The sequence below is a fragment of the Oncorhynchus kisutch genome, linkage group LG11 (assembly GCF_002021735.2).
Source record: "Oncorhynchus kisutch isolate 150728-3 linkage group LG11, Okis_V2, whole genome shotgun sequence".
NCBI classification, from domain to species: Eukaryota; Metazoa; Chordata; class Actinopteri; order Salmoniformes; family Salmonidae; genus Oncorhynchus; species Oncorhynchus kisutch.
Window position 1 is genome coordinate 27,523,365 of NC_034184.2, and position 24,447 is coordinate 27,547,811.

Here is a 24,447-nt window from a genome sequence, read left to right on the forward strand (position 1 = left end):
TGGCACTCTGGCACCGCTTGCCATGCGGTAATAGAGTCTATGACTGGGGTGGCTGGGGTCTTTGACAATTTTTAGGGCCTTCCTCTGACACCGCCTGGTCTAGAGGTCCTGGATGGCAGGCAGCTTAGCCCCAGTGATGTACTGGGCCGTACGCACTACGCTCTGAAGTGCCTTGCTGTCGGAGGCCTAGCAATTGCCGTACCAGGCAGTGATGCAACCATGCTCTCGATGTTGCAGCTTTTGAGGATCTCAGAACCCATGCCAAATCTTTTTAGTTTCCTGGGGGGGAATAGGCTTTGTCGTGCCCTCTTCACAACTGTCTTGGTGTGTTTGGACCATTCTAGTTTGTTGTTGATGTGGACACCAAGGAATTTGAAGCTCTCAACCTGCTCCACTACAGCCCCGTCGATGAGAATGGGGGCATGCTCGATCCTCCTTTTCCTGTAGTCCACAATCATCTCCTTAGTCTTGGTTACGTTGAGGGATAGGTTGTTATTCTGGCACCACCCGGCCAGGTCTCCTCCCTATAGGCTGTCTGATCATTGTCGATTATCAGGCCTACCACTGTTGTGTCATCTGCAAACTTAATGATGGTGTTGGAGTCGTGCCTGACCATGCAGTTGTGGGTGATCAGGGAGCACAGGAGGGGACTGAGCATGCACCCCTGGAGAGCTCCAGCGTTGAGGATCAGATGTGTTGCTACCAACCCTCACCACCTGGGGGTGGCCCGTCAGGTTGTTCAGGATCCAGTTGCAGAGGGAGGTGTTTAGTTCCAGGTTCCTTAGCTTAGTGATGAGGTTTGAGGGTACTATGGTGTTGAACGCTGAGCTGTATTCAATGAATAGCATTCTCACGTAGGTGTTCCTTTTCTCCAGGTGCGAAAGGGCAGTGTGGAGTGCAATAGAGATGGCATCATCTGTGGATCTGTTTGGGCGGTATGCAAATTGGAGTGGGTCTAGGGTGGTGTATCAATACACCCAGTCACTACAAAAATGCAGGCTCCCTTCCTAACTCAGTTGCCGGAGAAGAAGGAAACCGCTCAGGGATTTCACCGTGAGACCAATGGTGACTTTAAATCAGTTACAGAGTTTGTCTGTGATAGGAGAAAGCTGAAGATGTATCAACAACATTGTAGTTACTCCACAATACTAACCTAAATGACACTGAAAAGAAGGAAGCCTGTTTGCAATAAGACACTAAAGTAAAACTGCAATAAATGTGGCAAAGAAATTAACTTTATGTCCTGAATACAAAGCGTTATGTTTGGTGCAAATCTAACACAACACATCAATGAGTACTATTTTCAAGCATGCTGGTGGCTGCATCATGTTATGGCTACACTTAGTTCATTGGCAAGGACTAGGGGATTTATTTAGGATAAAAATAAACAGAATGTCGCTAAACAGAGGCAAAATCGTAAAGAAAAACCTGGTTCAGTCTGATTTCCAACAGACACTGGGAGAAAAAAAATCACCTTTCAGCAGGACAATAACTTAACACCTATGGCAAAATTTACACTGGAGTTGCTTACCAAGACAACATTGCATGTTCAGGAGTGGTATAGTTACAGTTTTGGACTTAAATCAGCTTGAAAATCTATGGCAAGACTTGAAAATGGTTGTCTAGCAATGATCAACAACCAACTTGACAGAGCTTTAAAGAATAATGTGCAAATATTGTACAATCCAGGTGTGCAAAGCTCTCAGAGACTTACCTAGAAAGACTCACAGCTGTAATCGCTGTGAATAGTTATGTAAATGAGATATTTCTGTATTTAATTTTCAATCAATTTGAAAACATTACAAAAAACATGTTTTCACTTTGTCATTAAGGGGTATTCTGTGTAGATTGGTGAAAAAAATAAGATTTAATCAGTTTTGAAATCAGGCTGTAACACAACATAATGTGAAATAAGTCAAGTGGTATGAATACTTTCTGAAGGCACTATATGTTTGTGTGCTGTCCATGTCATTTACTATGAACTTTATTTAGGATGATGCATCGCCCAATCAGGGTTTTTTTTCGGAATCAAAAAGGGTCTTCAGATGGGCATGGCAGGGGGGGGTCAGCGCAGTTACATTATTGAGAAATTTTTTGAATCCCCCATCTGGGCAGTGTAGAGACATTTTTGCATGTACAAGCCAGTTTCCTGTAATTCTATACATTTTGCCATGCAGCTGTGAAAGAACTTTGCCGTTTTAAAGCAAATTTCCTATGATTCTACATATTTAGCATATTCTGCCATTTAGCAGTTGTAAAGCTATTTTCCTGAAATCTGATGCATTGTACCATGGCTAATGCTGTGTTCTCTTGATCAAACATAATAACATAATTTATACTGGTAAATGCATTTATTTGATAATTTTCCCTGACTGTCTATCTTTTTATTTTGGTGGTTGTTTGTCCTCAAAGATTATATTCCAAAACAATATATATATAGGTCCATAATCTTTTCTGCATACTTTATATCTGTTTTTAGTTAAGTTAACACTGAAAGCGTTTTTCCATCCCAAAAAAAGAATTTCAACCCCCCCCAATAAATATATATAGTACATTCGGAAAGTATTCAGACCCCTTGACTTTTTCCACATTTTGTTACGTTACAGCCTTATTTTAAAATTGATTACATTAGTTTTCCCCTCATCAATCTACACACAATACCCCATAATGACATCACAATACCCCATAATGAAAAATAAAACAGTGACAGTGACAGTGATTACAGCCTGAAGTCTTCTTGGGTATGACGCTACAAGCTTGGCACAACTGTATTTGGGGAGTTTCTCCCACTCTTCTCTGCAGATCCTCTCAAGCGGTTTCAGGTTGGATGGGGTGTGTTGCTGTACAGCTATTTTCAGGTCTCTCCAGAGATGTTCAATCTGGTTCAAGTCTGGGCTCTCGCTGGGCCACTCAAGGACATTCAGAGACTTGTCCCGAAGCCACTCCTGCATTGTCTTGGCTGTGTGCTTAGGGTCGTTGTCCTGTTAGAAGGTGAAGCTTTACCCCAGTCTGAGGTCCTGAGGGCTCTGTAGCAGGTTTCATCAAGGATCTCTCTGTACTTTGGTCCATTCATCTTTCCCTCGACCCTGACTAGTCTCCCAGTCCCTGCCGCTGAAAAACATCCCCACAGCATGATGCTGCCACTACCATGCTTCACTGTAGGGATGGTGCCAGGTTTCCTTCAGACGAGACGCTTGGCATTCAGGCCAAAGAGTTCAATATTGGTTCCATCAGACCAGAGAATCTTGTTTCTCATGGTCTGAGAGTCGTTTAGGTGCCTTTTGGCAAACTCCAAGCAGGCCGTCATATGCCTTTTACTGCCTTTTTACTGTCAGTGACCATCGGGTTCTTGGTAGAGGTTGACCGATTATGATTTTTCAACGCCGATACCGATTATTAGAGGACCAAAAAAGCCGATACCGATATATTTTTTGGGTTTATTTGTAATAATGACAATTACAACAATACTGAACGAACACTTATTTTAACTTAATATAATACATCAATAAAATCAACTTAGCCTCAAATAAATAATGAAACATGTTCAATTTGGTTTAAATAATTCAAAAACTGTAACGAACCTCTTCCTCCTCTTCTGAGGAGGAGAAGCGAGAAGGATCGGTTCGGTTTATTTTAAAACATAAACTGAACACTACGAAATACAAAACAATAAACGTGAAATGAACGAAACAGTCCCGTGTGGCGACAAACACTGACACGGAAGACAAACACCCACAACTCAAAAGTGAAACCCAGGCTACCTAAGTATGATTCTCAATCAGGGACAACAATTGACAGCTGCCTCTGATTGAGAACCATACTAGGCCGAACTCAAAAACCAACATAGAAAAACAGACTGTCCACCCAACTCACGCCCTGACCATACTAAAACAAAGATAAAATAACAGAACTATGGTCAGAACGTTCTCGGTCACCTCCCTGACCAAGGCCCTTCTCCCCCGATTGCTCAGTTTGGCCAGGCTGCCAGTTCTAGGAAGAGTCTCGGTGGTTCAAACTTCTTCCATTTAAGAATGATGGAGGCCACTGTGTCGTTCTTGGACTTTCAATGCTGCAGACATGTTTTGGTACCTCGACACAATCCTGTCTCGGAGCTCTACGGACAATTCCTTCGACCTCATGGCTTGGTTTTTCTCTGACATGCAATGTCAACTGTTGGACCTTATATAGATAGACAGGTGTGGGCCTTTCTAAATCATATCCAATTAATTGAATTTACCACAGGTGGACTCCAATCAAGTTGTAGAAACACCTCAAGGATGATCAATGGAAACAGGATGCACCTGAGCTCAATGTCCAGTCTCACAGCAAAGGGTCTGAATACTTATGTAAATAAGGTATTTCTGTTTTTTATTTTTTATACATTTGCAAATATTTCTACAAACCAGTTTTTGCTTTGTCGTAATGGGGTATTGTGTGTAGATCGATGAGTAAAACATCGATTCAATAAATTTTAGAATAAGGCTTTAACATAAGAAAATGTGGAAGAAGAGAAGGGGTCTGAATACTTTCCAAATTCACTGTATTTACACCGTTTGGACTTATGCGACCCCAAACAATGCTTAAGTGGCCTGACAAAGGATTTAAATGGCAGAAAGAAATCCTGTCAACCACTCTTGAGAGCTGGCTAAATCAGTGTAGGCTAGCTAGCTAACCATCTGAGAGACCGGTCAGCAACATCACAATGACCAGTGCTGGGCAAGAAACTGGGGGTTGAAGATCACTGTGTTTATCAGACACGACACGGTACATAGGAATGAGAATCGATGCACCACGACGCGCTCAAGCCCAGGTTGAATAAAAGGGAGCAAAAAGGTGCTCAACTGAGGAACGAAACGCTGCTCTGGTGTATTAGACACAACAGGGTGAATGTTTGTTTACAATCCCATTTGTATTCTCGGGTCAGATGTTGTCCACACGTGTAGTGGCCTCTCAGTGAAAAGTTCAAGTGATGTTAGAGATGTAAACTCATTGTAGCAGTAGCCGTCTGACTGTCTCTGTCTCTCTGTGGAGGTTCTGAGCTCTGCTGTCGACCGCCTACCAATCAACATTGAGTACCCTGTGTTTTCTCTACTCCTCTGTCTTTAATTCAGCCACAGGCAGATAAAGTCATGACATCCAGGTTGCATCCCAAATGACACCCTATTCCCTATATGGTGCACTACTATGAGCCCTGGTCAAACATAGTGTATGATATAGGGAATAGGGTGCCATTTGGAACATAGACTGAAATCATGTCCATGACCATTGTCTTGATTTGCAGCTCAAATAAAGTAGTGAGAATGAAATGGCTGAGTCCATTAGTACTGCTATATCTCTCCGAGTTTAATTAGTGGGTAATTATGACTTCCTGTAGAGGGCTGGAGAGAGAGGGAGAGGAGGGAGAGTGTAGGAGGTAGAGGGGGAGAGAGAGATTGTCTTGCTGGAGTCCATTTTGTGTCCGTTGTATTTTATTATAATCAATAATTGAAATATCAAACGATGCTGTAGAAATTGTTGGAGCTCTCATCTTAATAATCTATTGATAGGCTTTCCTCTAAGGCTGGCTTAATGAGGCAATGGAGAGAAGGATAGAGGGGGGAGAGAGCGAGAGAGGGAGGTAGAGAGAGAGAGGGGAAGAGAGATTGAGATACAGAAAGAGTTAGAGAAATGGAGAGGGGGAGAGATTTTGTCCCTCAGACATCTCTAGAGTCAGTGTGATGTCTCACTGTAGAGCCAGGCTGATCAGACACCATTTCAGGCCTCATTAGTCTAAACCCAGAGAGGATAGACAACCAATCCCACTCAATACTGTCACACACAATGGCTGTGTTTACACAGATCTTTCTTCCATAGACCTATCCTATCTTTTTACTGACTGTCCACACGGAGTTTTACATTTGACCTATTACAGATTTGCTCACTCAAAGAATGTAGCATCTGAAATAGCATACAGATGATATGCTCATTTCTGGTCACTGTTCCTTTAAATGTTGAGGGGGTTGTCTTGGTAACGGTAGGTGATGTGCAAAAAAAATATATGCTTCATAGCAAAAAAATCTGATTTGAGAATCCAGACAGAAGTTACATGTGGAGGTTCAGGTTTGTATCCGGATTTAAATCCACATATAGAGGTGCTATATATAAATTGTAAGTAAAAATATCAGATTCCGTGTGTTGTTTTGCTGTTTACATTAGGGGAAAGATCCGATAGGTATCAGATATGCAAGTAATTGGCTAAATAATTGGGCTGACTGTGTAAACACAGCCATATGAATGTAGTATAAATCGCAAGTCAAAAGATCATGGAATAATTGTTATTTAGTAGACTCAATAGACACAACTATTGTAGAGAATGCAATACTGTCACAAAAGCAGGAAGGTACTACCAGGTCACAAATAACATAGTTTACATATAGGCTAAAGTTATACACATAAATAATATCACCCCAATACATCCCTCCATGCAACAAATACAATACCTATGGCTTTTTCATCAGTGTTTTCGTGATCATGTGTAGGGCTTTGAAAGCTGGAGGATTCGTCCAGTCCTCTAGGTTCCTGATAGCAATTTGCTCAGCAACTGGTTTGACCCAGAGAGGACAGGTGAGCGGACGTTCACTCTCTGACTAATCAATGACCTTGAATCAATTTCCTCAAATCAGTGACGGTGAAACAATTATGTACTCTAAGGAGGTAGGGAAACTAGCTGACTCTGCAGCCCCCAGGTCTATAGTTTAATACCCCTGCTACAGGGACTGTAGGGTATCGATATGTTAGCAGTTTAATACCCCTGCTATAGGGACTGTAGGGTATCGATATGTTAGCAGTTTAATACCCCTGCTATAAGGACTGTAGGGTATCGATATGTTAGCAGTTTAATACCCCTGCTATAGGGACTCTAGGGTATCGATATGTTAACAGTTTAATACCCCTGCTATAAGGACTGTAGGGTATCGATATGTTAGCAGTTTAATACCCCTGCTATAGGGACTCTAGGGTATCGATAAGGACGCAGGTCATGGTGTATGTGAAGGCTGCTTAGAAACACACAACCATGGTTGAGTGCTGTGTGTGTGTGTGCTCGTGTGTGTGTGCTCGTGTGTGTGTGTGTGTGGTTCTGTGTATGTGCATTTATACACACACGTGAGTGAGCACACTGTGTGTGTCCATAAACTAAAGATGTCTGAGTAATAGCTCCGTTTATCTATTTCCAGGAAAAAGCTATATGCAGTAGCTGATGACATTAGTAGCAGAGAGTTTGTAAACAGAGGATGAGAGATGATGATGAGGCAGTGGACTGAGCTGAGCTCCCCATTCTCCAGCCCCAATATGCAGGGATTAGCCTGATGATAATCTGTATTCGGATGGATATCCACATACAGGGCCTAATTTGGAGAGTTTATAGCAGCACACTCTTATGGCATAACAAGGATAGAGATGGAGAGCGATGATGGGAAGAGGAGTGAGAGATGATGTGAGGACAAACAGAGGGAGAAGGGTGTATAGTGTGAGACCCGGGATGTAAAAGAGACTGTTGAGAGAGACCATGATAAAGAGAGAGTAGATGTGGAGACAGAGAGACAAAGGGAGATGGTTGTTTAAAGAGAGGGAGCGCGGGAGGAAGAGGAAGGGGGGGATAGGGGGTACGGAGAGGGAGAGAGTGAAAAAGAGAGCGAGTTCTCAGTAATATAGCAGATTGAGCTGCAAATCACAGTCAGTCCAAAAACTAGACCCCCATCAGACCGCAGTGCACAGAGCCTGTTGCTATGGAGATGTCATCGTTGTAGTGCAGGCACTACTTTAATCCATGGAAGCCTGTTAAATTATCACTGGGCTAAGGCAACCACCTTATGCTATTGTACAACACACAACGCAACTCCAAGCCTGCCAGCGCTGGTATTGTGGCGGCTGCTATACCAACAAGATTTATTTACAAATGTTTTCTATAAACATTACGAGGATTGTCTTTTCTATTTGCATGTATTTTCTTATTTCTTTAGCTAAGGTTAAGTCCTCGGGAGGGAGAGAGAGAGGGAGGGAGAGAGAGGGGGAGGGAGAGAGGGAGGGAGGCGATCAATGCCAGCAGCAGAGGAGAATGACCAGTTGATGATAGACTGAAAGGGTGATGATCTTGGTCATTTTGTAAATATTTATTATTTCCTGGAACTACTACATTTACCCAACTCATTGTTATTAGATTATTAGAGAAACACATTGTTTTTGCACCCACCATGCGTCATTTCCGCAATGGTCATGTGAGGTGAAATGTGGATATTTTGGGATGTGAGCACTCAGTTGGTTTGTTTGATCTGACGAAGAGCCGTTTTGTCAATAAAGCGGTGAATTGGGAGCTTCAACAGTGTGCGGGCATTCTTGTTCTTCACAGGCTGGATCTTCACCATGACTCTTCTGTGGCTCTGACGTCTGCACATGCATACAAGTGTGAGGCACAACAGGCCCGTGGCGGACGAATAGGGGGTGTATTGTTTTGGATTTGCTTTTCCAATCTGATCTGTGGGTTTGCTCTGATAATCTGCTATGATAATCTCCTATGATAATCTGCTGCAGAACTCTTTTTTACTGATTTAGTCTTCTTCATCCTACAATGCCATAACATGAGATGATACCGGTCACCACAGGCATAGATATAAGATGACTATGTGTACAGTATGCCTCTGTGCATCACAATATCTGCTCTAATTGTGCCATAAGAGCTGATTTAGAAGAGAAGAGAGAACAGCAATTCTGTTATGAGAATGCTTGAGATGTGAGAATGAATAGAAATGTCAAGGGATTTAAGTCTTGCTAATTGATAAAGCACTAAGTGGTATTGTGTTGTAAGGACCCAGTTGCCTGCAGTAGCCTAAGGTATTGATGGATATGTAACCAAATATAGTGTTGCTGTATGGAGGTGGGGGAGGGAGAGAATGTGTCATCCGGTTCAGGATTTGGTGGGCTTGGTAGTTGCATACAGTGGTAACATGTGTGTGCGTCTGTGTGCGCGTCATCCGGTTCAGCATCGGTGGGCCTGTTAGGAAGACGTGTGTGTGTGTGGTGCCGACACACAGCCACTGGCGTACCGGACCCTCCCTCAAGAGGGGGTTGACCTTTACTGGTACATAATAGCAAGTACACATTCTTGTTCCCCGGCCCCAGTATGCCCACATGTGTTCAGAGAAAACAGTGCTCTTCTCACTGGTGCCTCTGATGACTGCTCTGCTGTCTCTCTGATCAATATGATGCACACTCGGGTGAGTTTGGTTACATACACTGCATTTGAGACGTCTATTGCAGTCTCTTGTGCCCACTTGACAAGCAACCAAAACAAATTCCCTTTTCCTTTTGGAAACCAATCTTCTCCCTGTGGCTCCTTTTCCTAAGTTGTGGACACAGCTCCAATTTGTGACGGCCGTTACACAACAGACGTGTGATGTGTTGGGTTTGGGGGGGGGGGGGTTGCTCTGGTGATGAAATGCTGGTAGCAAATCTGCCCCCTGTGTATTTGTGAATATATGTGTGAATGAGCCTCGACGTATGGCCTTTGAGTCTTGCTTTTGGATTGTATAGGATCTATTCTCACCTGTTTTCCATGAACAGGATGAGATCAAATAGTCTTGCATGCCTGCTCCTGTAACTCACAAGCAGCTGACCTCCACCTCTCCCTGACTTTGTAGGGTCATTACAGGATGATGTTCTTTAAGCTGGTGGCCAGATCCAACTCATCCATGTCTTCCATATCTACCATTCCATTACAACAACCTCTGGGCATTTCGCTACAGCGGCCATAACATCTGCTAAATATGTGTATGTGACCAATACAATTTGATTTGATTTGAGGTATAATGCATAGGCCTGTAATGCCTTGTGGTCTTCGGATTTGATGCTAGGCCAGCTAAAAGCCTTCTCCATGCATTGGCAATCTTGTATTAATTACCGTAGTTCTCCTTTAATCAGCACTTGGCTTTCTGATAGCCTTATCTGGAGCCATATGTTGGCAGCTCCTAACCAGCTCTTGAGGCTGCCCTCTGGTTTACTGTTCGAGGAAGTGCCGTTTGTGTTGACTAGTTTGGCCTATATACCATGTTCTAATGACTGAATGAAGGACCTGTACTGTAAAATGTCACCATCAAAAAGAGTCATTTCTCTGGATGGCAGAAAGGAATGATGTTGCTGACTAGCATAGCAGTAACCTCATTCTGCCTTTGGAGAATGGTGATGAGAGGGTTTTCTATGTTTTCCTGTGAAGTGTCCTGAGCACCGTCCTGTGAATTGGAAAGTCTTGCCTGTTCTCCCCGTGGCCCTTTGTGTGAGTTGGTCATCACAGAGGGGCCTTGTATAGGCCTGCAGACTTGGGTTAGAGTCTTGTGCAGCAGTGTGCTCTCCGTGAGCTGCTGTCTGAATCACACTGTGTCCTGACTGTTCTGATTGAGCTGAAACACTGTGAGCCTGGGCTGTTTGAAGGTCAATGTGCTCAATGAATTGGGGTCCTTCTTTGGGACGCATACTTGGTGCATGCCTGGCAGAAGTGTCCCTCTGCCCTGTGTGAAATTCAAGGTCAGAGAACTTGTATCTCTCTGCCATTTCCTCAAAGTAGTCATTCATGCCATCTATTATTGAGTTGGCCTTCTCTCCCTACAGATGTCTAGACTATGAGCTTTGCTGAGGCAGCTGCTATTTCAGTTTGCAGCTCAATAGTCTCCCTTCTTTTCCTCAGTTCCATCTTTTGTTGGTTTAATTCCTCCTCCTTATCCTCGAGAAGGTGTTTGAACTTGAGAGCAGCAGCCTTTGTTAATAATGCTGCTCTGTCGGCCTCTGATCGGATGCAGACTGAGGATGTGGAGGATTCACCTGAGCGTGAACTCCTGTTAGACCTGCGGCTGAAGGTTTGGCTGGAGGTTTGGGACACACTGTCAGTAGGTTTAACATCTTTCTCATCAGTGCATTCATCAGGTTTCTCTGGTGCTGGGGCTGCACCTGCAATCCATTTCAAATCAAATCTAATTGTATTGGCCACATACACATATTTAGCAGATGTTATTTTGGGTGTAGCGAAATGCTTATATGTTGGACACAGAACTAGAAATGTGTGAATATGCTGCCATTTGGGTTCATACCAATTCAGCATATCATTTTTTCTTTCATCCTTAGGTATCATGTGATGATAAGAATGAATAAAATCTTTGAATCCATTCAACATTTCATTGAACTGAATCATGTTTTTTTTTTTTTACAACTCAGTCATCAGATCAGTAACAATGTTAATTTTTCTAGTCAGCATTGCCAGTTTACCCCTTCTGGATTTGCACATTTGGGAAACGGTCTCCTACAAGGCCTTTTCTGACAAAGGCTCCTCCACTAGCGCCGTATCGCCCCCATACACAATTCTATCTGCAGTGGTAGAATTCAGCCATATTCCATCAATAGCCTATCACAGTAATATCTATATCAACAGATGCATATCTGTATTCCTAGTCATGTGAAATCCATAGATTAGGGCCTTATGAATTTATTTCAATTGACTGATTTCCTTATATGAACTGTAAATTGTTGCATGTTATGTTTATGTTTTTGTATTTCCCCTATAATGTTATCATCCTACCTCCTCTTTCTCTCTAGTGTGGCTTCATTCCTTCCTCACTTTCAGCAGTTAAAATAAATATGTTTCCTTGTCCTTATTTTCATCATTCTAATGACATCCTTGAATAATATGGGACTAGAATAAGATGCAGAAAGCTTTCACTTCTCTTCAAGAAGAATGGTTATGGGTCTGAATAAATAACTGCTATAGTCTACCGCCATCACGCGTTCACTCTTCTTTCAATCTACCTGTGAGTTCTATTGGCTGCTGTATAAAACATTCAGCAAACAAGAGCTAGCGTCCCTCTTCCAATAGTCTATTGGTAAAAGAAACGCGAAACAAAAATAAAGTCCAGCAAGCTATTCTAGTCTAGCTTTTCCTGTATTGGACTTGCTGTGTTGTGTTCATCACTGATTGTCTATTATAGCATCCATGATTTGTATCATTGATTGGACAGTCTATTTTGTTTATATGTTTTTTAAAAATCTGAAATGACTGTGATTTGGTGGTCCTATTTACATAGTTTTTTTTTAGATGCTACTCATTGAGATAAACATCAGCTTCAACTGAGAACAAGTGTTTCTTTTTTTATTATTTTTATACATAACATTTGGCAAACGTGGATGTCTGAAAGTATTTCTACAATATACTCCACCGGAGCAGTCCTTTCCTCACCTGGGTGAACCAACAATCCCATGGGACAGATGGAAGTTGTCCTTTGATACGTACATGCTACCTACTGGACTGGATGTGGTTAGCCCTGAGAGGAAAGGGGACATTCTTCTCCGCTGTCTTGGCGCCGAGGGCCTGCACATCTTCCAAACGCTCAGGGAAGCACACATATATGGTGCAGCTGTTGAACTTTTGGATGGACATTTAGCAAAGAAACAGAGTGTTCTTCATTTTTGGTAGTGCGCACAGCGTTTGGGTGAGACGGTGACCTTAAAGGGCAAGCGCAGTCATGTCAGTTTGTTTATCTTAAAGATGAAATGATCAGGGACCAGTTTATTGAAAGAACCTCCAGCTCACTCGTGCGGGAGAGGCTTCTCCTTGAAGATGATGATCTGACTTTAGTAAAAAGCTGTAGCCATAGCTTCCCAAGTGGAATCAACAGCTCACTGTGCAACTAAGATCTCTGAGGCACAGGCACGTGCTTCCATGGTCAAGCTGTGCAGCAGTCTCAGTGCTCAGACTGTGGATGTCACTCAGACATGAGTGCCTCAGTGCAGTTGATGAGTACCCAAGGGCGTCAACCGTGTGCCAACTGTGGTTCCAATAGACACAATTCACGTGCCCCTGACTGCGCTGCTCGTGAACAGACTTGTAGACGATGTCAAAAACCAAACCATTTTGCAAAGTGGTGTAGGTCAGCTCCAATGCTCACGCCCCATGGACACACCACCTGCTGTCAGTCACACTGTTGGCTCAAACCCAGCTGGGTTTTCCACCTGTGCTGTATACCTGGGTGACTCCTGCATTCCTCTCGTGCTAGACACAGGAGCAAAGGTGTCGCTCTTCAACATGGCTACCTATGAGCGGTTCTTGTCCCAGCTACCACTCCAGCCACCCAGCCTTAGCCTGTACGGTTATGGGTGCTCTGTGGTTGATGTTATCGGCTTAATATACTCACCTGTGCAGTATGGCAACAAGGCCTTCACAGTTCCCCTTCCACATCACATGGCACTAACATCTTACATTTAGACCTGTTTACCAGCCTGGGGTTCTTTCTGTTGGCAAGAGCAATGACCCACCCTCTTCAATGGCGTAGGTGCCCTGACAGCGTTCACACATAAGCCCTTTCTCGACCCTACGGTGACTCCAGTCATTCAACCTCTACGCCATATTCCACTGGCTGTATATATGAGGAGGTCACTAAGGATCTACAGAAGCAGCTGGAGGGTGGATTCATCGAGCCGGTGGATGCCTCCCCATGGGTGTCTAACTTGGTCAATGCTAAAAAGAAGTCTGGAGAGCTGTGGGTCTGCTTGGATCTGGCCAACAAGGCCATCATTCCTGATCGGTACCCACTGCTGACTATGGAGGAACTGACCACTCACTTCTACGGGTTGATGGTCTTCACAAAGCTGGACCTTCGCAAGGGCTACCTCCAAGTTCACCTACACCCAGAGTAGGCACCTGACAGCCTTCGTCACTCATAACGGGGTGTTCCCCGACACCCAGAGAGTAGGAACCTGACAGCCTTCGTCACTCATAACGGGGTGTTCCCCGACACCCAGAGGGTAGGAACATGACAGCCTTCGTCACTCATATCGGGGTGTTCCGCTACACAAGGATAACTTTTGGTCTCAGTTTGTCCCCCAGCTGTTTCCAGAAGATAATGACCACCATCCTTGCCGGGGTCTCTGGAGTGGCTGTCTAATTGGACAACATCGTCGTCCATGGTAAACATCTGCAAGCAGCCTTCGCAGCACTCAGTCAACACAACCTCACACTCAACACTGAGAAATGCCTGTTCTGAGTGCCAGAGATCGACTTCGTCGGGTTCCATGTGTCAGCCTGAGGTCTCTCGTCGCTGCAGTCAAACGTGGAAGCCATCCATCGTGTCCCAGAACATACATCTGCTACACAACTTGCCTCATTTCTGTGAATGACGGGTTCCTACATGCGCTTCCTGCCCCAGTACTTGGCAATCACTTCCTCTCTGCGTCAGCTGTTGAAGAAGGAGGTGTACTGGGCCTGGACACCCAACTGTGCACAGGCTGTCCACTCTCTCAAAGAACTGCTGACCACCTTCTGTCCTGGCCCACTTTAACCTCACCAGCCCAACTCTGGTCACCTGTGACGCGTCAGCTGCAGCAGTGAGATTGGTTCTTTCTCAGCTTCAGAAACCAGTGGCTTGTGCATCTCGCCCCACCGAACAGAAGTACTTTGTTCAAATCAAATCAAAGTTTATTTGTCACTTGCGCCGAATACAACAGATGTAGAACTTACAGTGAAATGCTACTTACAGGCTCTAACCAACAGTGCAATTTCTAAGTAAAAAAAAGGTATTAGGTGAACAACAGAAAAGTAAATAAAAAAAACAACAGTAAAAAGACAGTGAAAAATAACAGTAGCGAGGCTATATACAGTAGTGAGGCTATGTACAGGCACCGGTTAGTCAGGCTGACTGAGGTAGTATGTACATATATGATAAACAGAGAGTAGAGGGGGTGGTGGGTTGCGGGACACAATGCAGATAGTCCGGGTAGCCAATGTGAGGGGGAACCAGTTGGTCGGGCTAATTGAGGTAGCATGCACATGAATGTATAATTAAAGTGACTATGCATATATGATAAACAGAGAGTAACAGCAGCGTAAAAAAGAGGGGTTGGGGGGGCACACAATGCAAATAAGTCCGGGTAGCCATTTGATTACCTGTTCAGGAGTCTTATGGTTTGGGGATAAAAACTGTTGAGAAGCCTTTTTGTCCTATACTTGGCACTCCGGCACCACTTGCCATGCGGTAGTAGAGAGAACAGTCTATGACTGGGATGGGGTCTTTGACCATTTTTAGGGCCTTCCTCTGACACCGCCTGGTCTAGAGGTCCTAGATGGCAGGCAGCTTAGCCCCAGTGATGTACTGGGCCGTATGCACTACCCTCTGCGGTCGGAGGCCGAGCAGTTGCCGTACCAGGTAGTGATGCAACCACATGCTCTCAATGTTGTAGCTGTAGAACCTTTTGAGCATCTGAGGACCCATGCCAAATCTTTTTAGTTTCCTGAGGGGGAATAGGCTTTGTCGTGCCCTCTTCACGACTGTCTTGGTGTGTTTAGACCATTCTAGTTTGTTGTTGATGTGGACACCAAGGAACTTGAAGCTCTCAACCTGCTCCACTACAGCCCTGTCGAGGGAATGGGGGCATGCTCGGTCCTCCTTTTCCTGTAGTCCACAATCATCTCCTTAGTCTTGGTTACGGTGAGGGATAGGTTGTAATTCTGGCACCACATGGCCAGGTCTCTGACTAACTCCCTATAGGCTGTCTCGTCGTTGTCGGTGATCAGGCCTACCACTGTTGTGTCGTCTGCAAACTTAATGATGGTGTTGGAGTCGTGCCTGGCCATGCCGTCGTGGGTGAACAGGGAGTACAGGAGGGGACTGAGCACGTACCACTGAGGGGCTCCAGTGGTGAGGATCAACGTGGCTGATGTGTTGCTACTTACCCTCACCACATGAGGGCGGCCCGTCAGGTTGTCCAGGATCCAGTTGCAGAGGGAGGTGTTTTGTCTCAGGATACTTAGCTTAGTGATGAGGTTTGAGGGTACCATGGTGTTGAACGCTGAGCTGTAGTCAATGAATAGCATTCTCACGTAGGTGTTCCTTTTGTCCAGGTGGGAAAGGGCAGTGTGGAGTGCAATAGAGATGGCATCATCTGTGGATCTGTTTGGGCAGTATGCAAATTGGAGTGTGTCTAGGGTTTCTGGGATAATGGTGTTGATGTGAGCCATTACCAGCCTTTCAAAGCACTTCATGGCTACGGATGTGAGTTCTACGGGCCTGTAGTCATTTAGGCAGGTTGCCTTTGTGTTCTTGTGCACAGGGACTATGGTGGTCTGCTTGAAACATGTTGGTATTACAGACTCAGACAGGGACATGTTGAAAATGTCAGTGAAGACACCTGCCAGTTGGTCAGCATATGCCCGGAGCACACATCCTGGTAATCCATCTGGCCCCGCAGCCTTGTGTATGTTGACCTGTTTAAAGGTCTTACACATGTCGGCTACGGAGAGCGTGATCACACAGTCGTCCGGAACAGCTGATCCTCTCATGCATGCTTCAGTGTTGCTTGCCTCGAAGCGAGCATAGAAGTGATTTAGCTCGCCTGGTAGGCTCTTGTCACTGGGCAGCTCGCGGCTGTGCTTCCCTTTGTAGTCTGTAATAGTTTGCAAGCCCGGCAACATCTGACGAGCGTCGGAGCCGGTGTAGTATGATTCAATCTTAGCCCTGTATTGACGCTTTGCCTCTTTGATGGTTCGTCGCAGGGCATAGCGGGATTTCTTGTAAGCTTCCGGGTTAGAGTTGTGCACCTTGAAAGCGGCAGCTCTACCCTTTAGCTCAGTGCGAATGTTGTCTGTAATCCATGGCTTCTGGTTGGGGTTTGTACGTACAGTCACTGAGGGGATGACGTCCTCAATGCACTTATTGATAAAGCCAGTGACTGATGTGATGTACTCCTCAATGCCATCGGAAGAATCCCGGAACATGTTCCAGTCTGTGATAGCAAAACAGTCTTGTAGTTTAGCATCTGCTTCATCTGACCACTTTTTTATAGACCGAGTCACTGGTGCTTCCTGCTTTAATTTTTGCTTGTATGCAGGAATCAGGATGATGGAATTGTGGTTGGGTTTACCAAATGGAGGGCGAGGGAGAGCTTTGTACACGTCTCTGTGTGTGGAGTATAGGTGATCTAGAATTTTTTCCCTCTGGTTGCACATTTAACATGTTGATAGAAATTAGAAATAGAAATCCACTCTGTTGGAGAGAGGGAGGCACTAGCATGTGTCTGGGCCTGCTAGCGGTGGCACATTTACCTGTACGGACGTTCTTTCACCCTTACACACCGGCCACCAGGCCCTCACAGCTTTGATGTCTACCTCAGGGTCGGGTCACAAGCCCCTCCGCATGTACCACTGGTCAGACCGCCTCCAGCAGTATAACTTTAATCTGCAGTTTACGCCGGGCAGGGACAATGTGGAATCAGACTCTGCCCAGGTTAACTCCGAGGAGGACCTCATCCAGCTCCTACACTCACCTCTCCAAGATACAATGTCGCTCAAGGAGCTGACCCAAGAATCAACCAACGACCCCACCTTCACGATCTTACAGGAATACAATGGCTGGCCTGCACAGCTCCCGTCAGAACTCCAACCATATGCCAAGTTCGAACATGAGCTGTTATGCTGGAATGACATATGTCTGGGTCACGGAAACTGCACTGTCATACCAAGCATACCAAGCAGTAAATGGCCAGAGGTCACACCCATGGGTTCTGTCACATCAGAGGCCGTTATAAACTTCCTGAATATGCTCTTTTCTATCTGGAGACTGCCTGCAACTCTGAACACGGACACTGACCCCTCAGCTGGTCACGGCCGAGGTCAGCAACAACATCCAAAGCAAGGGGATCAAGCACATCAGAACAGCCTACTACCTTCCCCAGGAAGAGGTTCAATCAAACCCTGAAAAATGGACTGAGGGCTCACCTAGCTCAGGGTTGCTCCTTCACTGAGTCCTTGTCGCAAACTCTGCTGCACTATAGAGCTGCTCTGCACCTTCTTGTCAACACCGTGTCAAGTTCGACGTCAGCTGGGCCCAGCAACATTTCAACTGACTGACGGCTCTCGCTGGCATGCCAGCCGACTGAGGAAGGTGCCACCTCCTGCATGTCCCCACTCTGTCATTGATTCCACATTGAGTGGTTCACTACCGGTGGCAGACGTTCCCTTGGCCCTAGCTGAAGTACAAGTGCCAGCCCCACAGGCACCTGTTGCTGTTGCTGCAGCACCCGCTCTGAACCCTCTAAGTGTGCGCTCTAGACCTGGTCACCTTCACTTTATCACCTCCTTTCATGCCTAGTTTAAAAGGGGTGGGGATCACTGATTGTCTATTATAGCATCCATGATTCGTATCATCAATTGGACAGTCTATTTTGTTTATATGTTTTTTATCGGAAATGACTAAGTGAGTTGGTGGTACTATTTCTGTTGTTTTATGAGATGCTACTCGTTGAGATAAACGTCAGCTTCAACTGAGAACAAGTGTTTGTTTGTTAAAAAAAAAAACATAACAGGACTCGCTAAGGAGCGTTTTCTAAGGAGAGAGGCCAGCGTGTGTATTGTGCAAGAGACATAGGCTGTACATTAGAAGCTTATTATGCATTATATTACTGTAGAATAGGCTATGCTGCAGCAAATGTAGGCCTACCTGTCACAAGGAAAAAGGTTACCATGATGAGATAGCTCTACATGCATTGTGAACTGCGCTCCATACTGAGATGGGATGTCTGTCCGCACCCAGAGCGTTGATGATTCATCATGCAGAGAGAAGGCCATAGAGGAGCCAGATGTAGACATCACATATAATGTAACAGTTCCCTTTCATGTCATGCTGTTCATATAAATCATTTATTATAATTTACCGGTATCTCACAATTATTTATCCCGGGAAAAGGGAGTGGTTTTGGGTGGTAAATCTCGGTAACCAGGTTCAAGCTATTCAACCCTAGTCTGGTATGGTCAAAATACTGTGTGCTGCCATTCCAGTCACTCCCAGTAGGCCTTGGAGCATTTGAATTGTTTTATTTCACCTTTATTTAACCAGGTAGAACAGTTGAGAACAAGTTCTCATTTACAACTGCGAGCGACCTGGCCAAGATAAAGCAAAGCATTGCGACACAAACAAACACAGAGTTACACATGGGATAAACAAACGTGCAGTCAATAACACAATATAAAAGTCTATGTACAGTGTGTGCAAATGAAGTAAGATTAGAGAGGTAAGGCAATAAATAGGCCATAGTGGTGAAATAATTACAATTGATCAATTAAACACTGGAGTGATAGATGTGCAGGCCTTGGAGCATGTATTCCTTTTAACAGTTTTCTCCATTGACCTGTAGAGGGGTCACACACGCTTGACAGGGGATTAGTGGCAAACACACATACAACTGAAATTCATCATGAACTGGAATAATTGGACCAATTTAACTTATTTGGCTCCGACACCGTTCACAGCACAAACAAATGGTGCACTCATACGTTTAATGCAACAGCAGTAATGGAGTTTATAGAAATTGAAATGTTTATACTTGGCAGGCATGAATGGAGAAGGGTGGTTCAACGTGATTAGAGAGCTTGTATCATCACACAAGCCGTTGTTTCTAGAGATTATATCTGTCTCATAATTGGCCTGGACTATTGTTTGCATTCAAGACCAGGTCGTTTTTATTGCTCTGCTTGTCACTGTCAGAGTAGCCACTCATTTCTGTTAGTTGTGTGGTATTAAAAAGGATTATGCTAATGTCATCTATCCATCATGTAAAAAAAATGTAAAAAATCCAGACCCTGCACATTTTTTTTAAATGTGGAAATCCTAGAAACTTGTCTGCTCAACTGTATTCCACTACGCAAATTCAATTATAGATGCATGCAATGCTTTATTATGGGCCTTTATTACACCCCTCTGGCAGCACCACCCAACTCAAAATGTCTTCCCTCAGCCATGCCAGGGGACTTTCCTCTTTTGTTCTCTTTTGCTCCTCTTGTTGTTCATGAAGCAGCAGGTGGAGGGGGGGGGGGATCACGGATTCCCATCAGACCAACTCCTTGAATGCCCTACTCCTTGAAGTTTGCAGTTGTGTTTAGAAACACTATTTTGCTTAAAACATTATTTTTTTTTACCCTTTAGTGTGTGTACTTTACTGTATTTATTCTTGGGATATCGCTTTTCAACAGAAAAATTAAAAATCGCTGGAGGAAGTCTTTTAATCCATGAGATTCAGCTGGGTTCCATCACAAGCCAGCCGGCACGCTCCTTTCTGATTACTTCTAGCTTCAGGTGCAGGTGAGGGCGTGGATATGAAGTTGCTACCCCTCACAGCACCACAGCTAGAATAAATACCATTCTAGACCATCTACAAAATCCATCTAGGCCCCTTGAAGAAAAAACATAATTGCGCCTAGGTCTTCCTCTACATAACATACTGTATAGTCTCTATACATGCAATGCTCAACTACAGAGGAAGTGTTAAATGCATGGTTTTAGCATTGAACCACATGCTAATTGACACGTCAGAACACAAGAGCAACACCACCTGGAACAGACCCATTGAAAGAGCACAGTCCCTTGAAGGTCCTCCTCCCCCTAGACCTAAGAACAGAGGGGGCCTATAATTGACAGCATCTGGACCTGGAAGGCCTGTTGATTGGCTTTATCTACTGGGTAGTGAAGTTGATGTCTATGTCACTGTAATGGCTATGTGAGGAAGGGTGGACTTCCACCTTCAGACATGTAAATATTGCCATTATCTGCCAAATGAATGAGTAGTCATGTTGAACAGCACTTTTAGACTACCACCATCCGACATGCAAATGCTTACATTGTTTTGCAACTAGTAAGTTAATGGAAGGAACGTAACTTAGAAAATAGAGATGGGAGGGGAGGGGAGGGGTGGAGTGTCGGCAGGGTAGCCTAGTGGTTAGAGCGTTGGACTAGTAACCGGAAGGTTGCAAGTTCAAACCCCCGAGCTGACAAGGTACAAATCTGTCGTTCTGCCCCTGAACAGGCAGTTAACCCACTGTTCCCAGGCCGTCATTGAAAATAAGAATTTGTTCTTAACCGACTTGCCAAGTTAAATAAAGGTCAAATAAATAAAAAATACAGAAAGAAAGAAAATGGAGAAAGTGGTCACAGCAGAAGGTTTACGTCAAGCATGGAAAGAGGCAAGCAAAGAGCAAAAGAGAACCGGATAGTCACAGGAAGAGAGAGCTGGTGACAAACGCACATACTGTAGGAAGAGAGAGCTGGTGAGAAACACACATACTGTAGGAAGAGAGAGCTGGTGAGAAACACACATACTGTAGGAAGAGAGAGCTGGTGAGAAACACACATACTGTAGGAAGAGAGAGCTGGTGAGAAACACATACTGTAGGAAGAGAGAGCTGGTGAGAAACACACATACTGTAGGAAGAGAGAGCTGGTGAGAAACACATACTGTAGGAAGAGAGAGCTGGTGAGAAACACACATACTGTAGGAAGAGAGAGCTGGTGAGAAACACACATACTGTAGGAAGAGAGAGCTGGTGAGAAACACACATACTGTAGGAAGAGAGAGCTGGTGAGAAACACACATACTGTAGGAAGAGAGAGCTGGTGAGAAACACACATACTGTAGGAAGAGAGAGCTGGTGAGAAACACACATACTGTAGGAAGAGAGAGCTGGTGAGAAACACACGTACTGTAGGAAGAAAGATTGCTCTTCTCGTTTCCTCAGAAAAGGGCACGGAAAATGAGATGGATAAAGGGGAGGGAGAAGGCGAGAAACACCAAGAGATTTCTATCGTCTGATCTCCTTGTCTGTCCATAGATGTTGACACCACCAAGGACCCCTGTCAGAAGGTGAAGTGTAGCCGACACAAGGTGTGTATCGCCCAGGGATACCAAAGGGCTGTGTGTGTCAACCGCAAAAAGCTTGAGCACAGGTGAGTGTGTCTAGCCCTCAAGAAAGATGGTTGATGAATTTGACTTGCCATGCACTCAAAGAGACAAATGTGTGAGCGCACACACACACATACTAACGCACACACGCACACACACTGTGGCCTTCAAGGACTAGATACAGTATGCTGTCACAGAATGAGAGTCTATTTCTATGGTTAGCGCCCTAAAAGTGCTTTTCCCTCATTACAGCCTGAGGTTGAAGGATTCTGCTGCTGTGCTGTAGACAGATGATTAAACACCTCTAGGCGTTCTGTACTGCACAGTTACTGTACGTTCCCAGGTTTAACTCTAGCTCTATAAATACCCTGTGGTTGTTATGATACGAGGAAGGATCCTCAGGACATGTCTGTGGATGTGTTACCGGGTAGAAAACAGCACAAGCTTTCACTAAATGCAATATAAATATATAGTATTATTATGAGGTGGAATTCATTCAAAACAAACTGATGTATACAACTCAGTTTACTGTAAAGTTTCACGGGGGAAGTACTTTATTGTAGCCACCAAGCCATGGTAAGCATTATATTGTGTACTGGGTGAAGCATCCTGCTCAACTACTGTGTGTGTGTGTGTGCTCTGTAGACTGAAGCAGCCTTCCCTGAGGTCTCCTGAGGGAGGATGCCGGCCCTGCCCCATCTCCTCCTCTGTACCTGTGTGTGGCTCTGACGGACACAACTACGCGTCACAGGTATAGCAACACACATAGTGACGGGGGAATTTATTTCAATCCCAGATACAGATTAAATATTCATAAAGGTAACTGTCGACTGACTGTACACCTTCATTTGAATCTCTCTCCGAAACAAGCCTTTAGATGAATAGAGCATAGTCTTTTCATTTCCTGTTTCCTCTTCAACATATCATTTCTCAACAAGGTCAGAGACAGTCCCAGAAGACAAAGCATAAATCACTAAAAACACATGCGAGAGATGCCTCACCACAACAACCCTCTGGTCCTCCTGTTCCTCTGAGGCTATTTATCAAGACCCTTTGGCATTGTGTTGTATATCTTTGGACACTGTTCACCTCTAACAGTATCTATACCGTTATGTACATGTTCTAGATTCAGGAGAGACAACACAACAGCCGTGTTTTAATTCACTGATAATCACCACAAAACACAGAGAAACATAGCCTGGTAAGAAATGTGTGTGTTGCAGTGTAAACTGGAGCAGCAGGGGTGCCTCACAGGGAAGGAGCTGACTATGAAGTGTTCAGGTCTTTGTCCCTGTCCAACCACAGCGCCCATCACAGAGACAGAGGTTAAGCATGGTAAGTACGCACATGCAAACACACAAATGTGCACACACGTCCAAATGCACACACATGCTCACACACAAAAAACTGCAATCTTTCTCTCTCTCTCTCTCTCTCTCTCTCTCTCTCCTTCTCAGAGAGTTGTACAGGGCAGGACCTCTCTGATCTGGGGGAGAGGCTGAGGGACTGGTTCCAGCTGCTGCAGGGAAATGCCAAGCTGAACAACAACAGCAAGACTGGAGGCAGCAACCCAGCAGTGGCTAACACTGGATCAGGTAAGAGATAGATCCGATGCAGAGCCTGGGGTCTAGAGGTAACGTAAACTCCTCTCCCCACCAGAGACGGTGGTTCAAATTCCACTCCAACCCTTTCATCTCCTTATCCCACCTGTCTGTCTCACCCTATGTCATTGCATAAATGTCTCAATAAAGTAAACAAATACAGTAGACGAGAAGAAAAAAAAAGAGACAGCTAAGTTATTATAGGGCCAGCACTGCATCAGGTCAGATTAAAATAGGACCAGCAACATACTGTATCAGATGCAACAGTGAAGACATTCTCCTTTCTTTTGCAATCTAGTGACATTTTACTCACTGTAATCCTGACGTCTACCACTGTTATAAATATTTGATCTGTATATGAAGATTATAACTCATTCCCCCTCCCCCTTTTCACTGTGTGTGTGTGTCTCTCTAATATGTGTCTCATATCTCTGTCTGTAGTCATGGACAGGAACGTGGTGGCCAGCTGTAAGGACTCTATAGGTTGGATGTTCTCAAAGCTGGACACCAACAGTGATCTGTATCTGGACCAGGCCGAGCTGGCAGCCATTAACCTGGACAAGTATGAGGTCTGCATCCGACCGTTCTTTAACTCCTGCGATTCCTACAGGGATGGGAAGGTTTCTACAGCCGAGTGGTGCCTCTGCTTCTGGAGACAGAGTGAGTATACTGTGGGGAGAGGAGGGTGTGTCTGTGAGGGAGAGGAGTGTGTCTGTGGGGAGAGGAGGGTGTGTCTGTGGGGAGAGGAGGGTGTGTCTGTGAGGGAGTGAGTATACTGTGGGGAGAGGAGGGTGTGTCTGTGAGGGAGAGGAGTGTGTGTCTGTGGGGAGAGGAGGGTGTGTCTGTGGGGAGAGGAGTGTGTGTCTGTGAGGGAGTGAGTATACTGTGGGGAGAGGAGTGTGTGTCTGTGAGGGAGTGAGTATACTGTGGGGAGAGGGGTGTGTGTCTGTGAGGGAGTGAGTATACTGTGGGGAGAGGAGTGTGTGTCTGTGAGGGAGTGAGTATACTGTGGGGAGAGGAGTGTGTGTCTGTGAGGGAGTGAGTATACTGTGGGGAGAGGAGTGTGTGTCTGTGGGGAGAGGAGTGTGTGTCTGTGAGGGAGTGAGTATAC

The 24,447-nt window shown here is 44.9% G+C and overlaps 1 protein-coding gene across 2 annotated transcripts in view; it reads left to right on the forward strand.

The window, feature by feature from the left end:
- Positions 1 to 24,447, forward strand: part of LOC109898886 (testican-2-like) — a 67,653-nt gene that overhangs the window by 32,550 nt on the left and 10,656 nt on the right. For both annotated transcript variants that reach the window (XM_031835557.1, XM_031835556.1), the window contains 5 exons: positions 21,665 to 21,779; positions 22,381 to 22,486; positions 22,959 to 23,070; positions 23,193 to 23,330; positions 23,778 to 23,996. In XM_031835557.1, the coding sequence (XP_031691417.1) occupies positions 21,665 to 21,779; positions 22,381 to 22,486; positions 22,959 to 23,070; positions 23,193 to 23,330; positions 23,778 to 23,996 (690 nt within the window). The remainder of the gene's footprint in view (positions 1 to 21,664; positions 21,780 to 22,380; positions 22,487 to 22,958; positions 23,071 to 23,192; positions 23,331 to 23,777; positions 23,997 to 24,447) is intronic.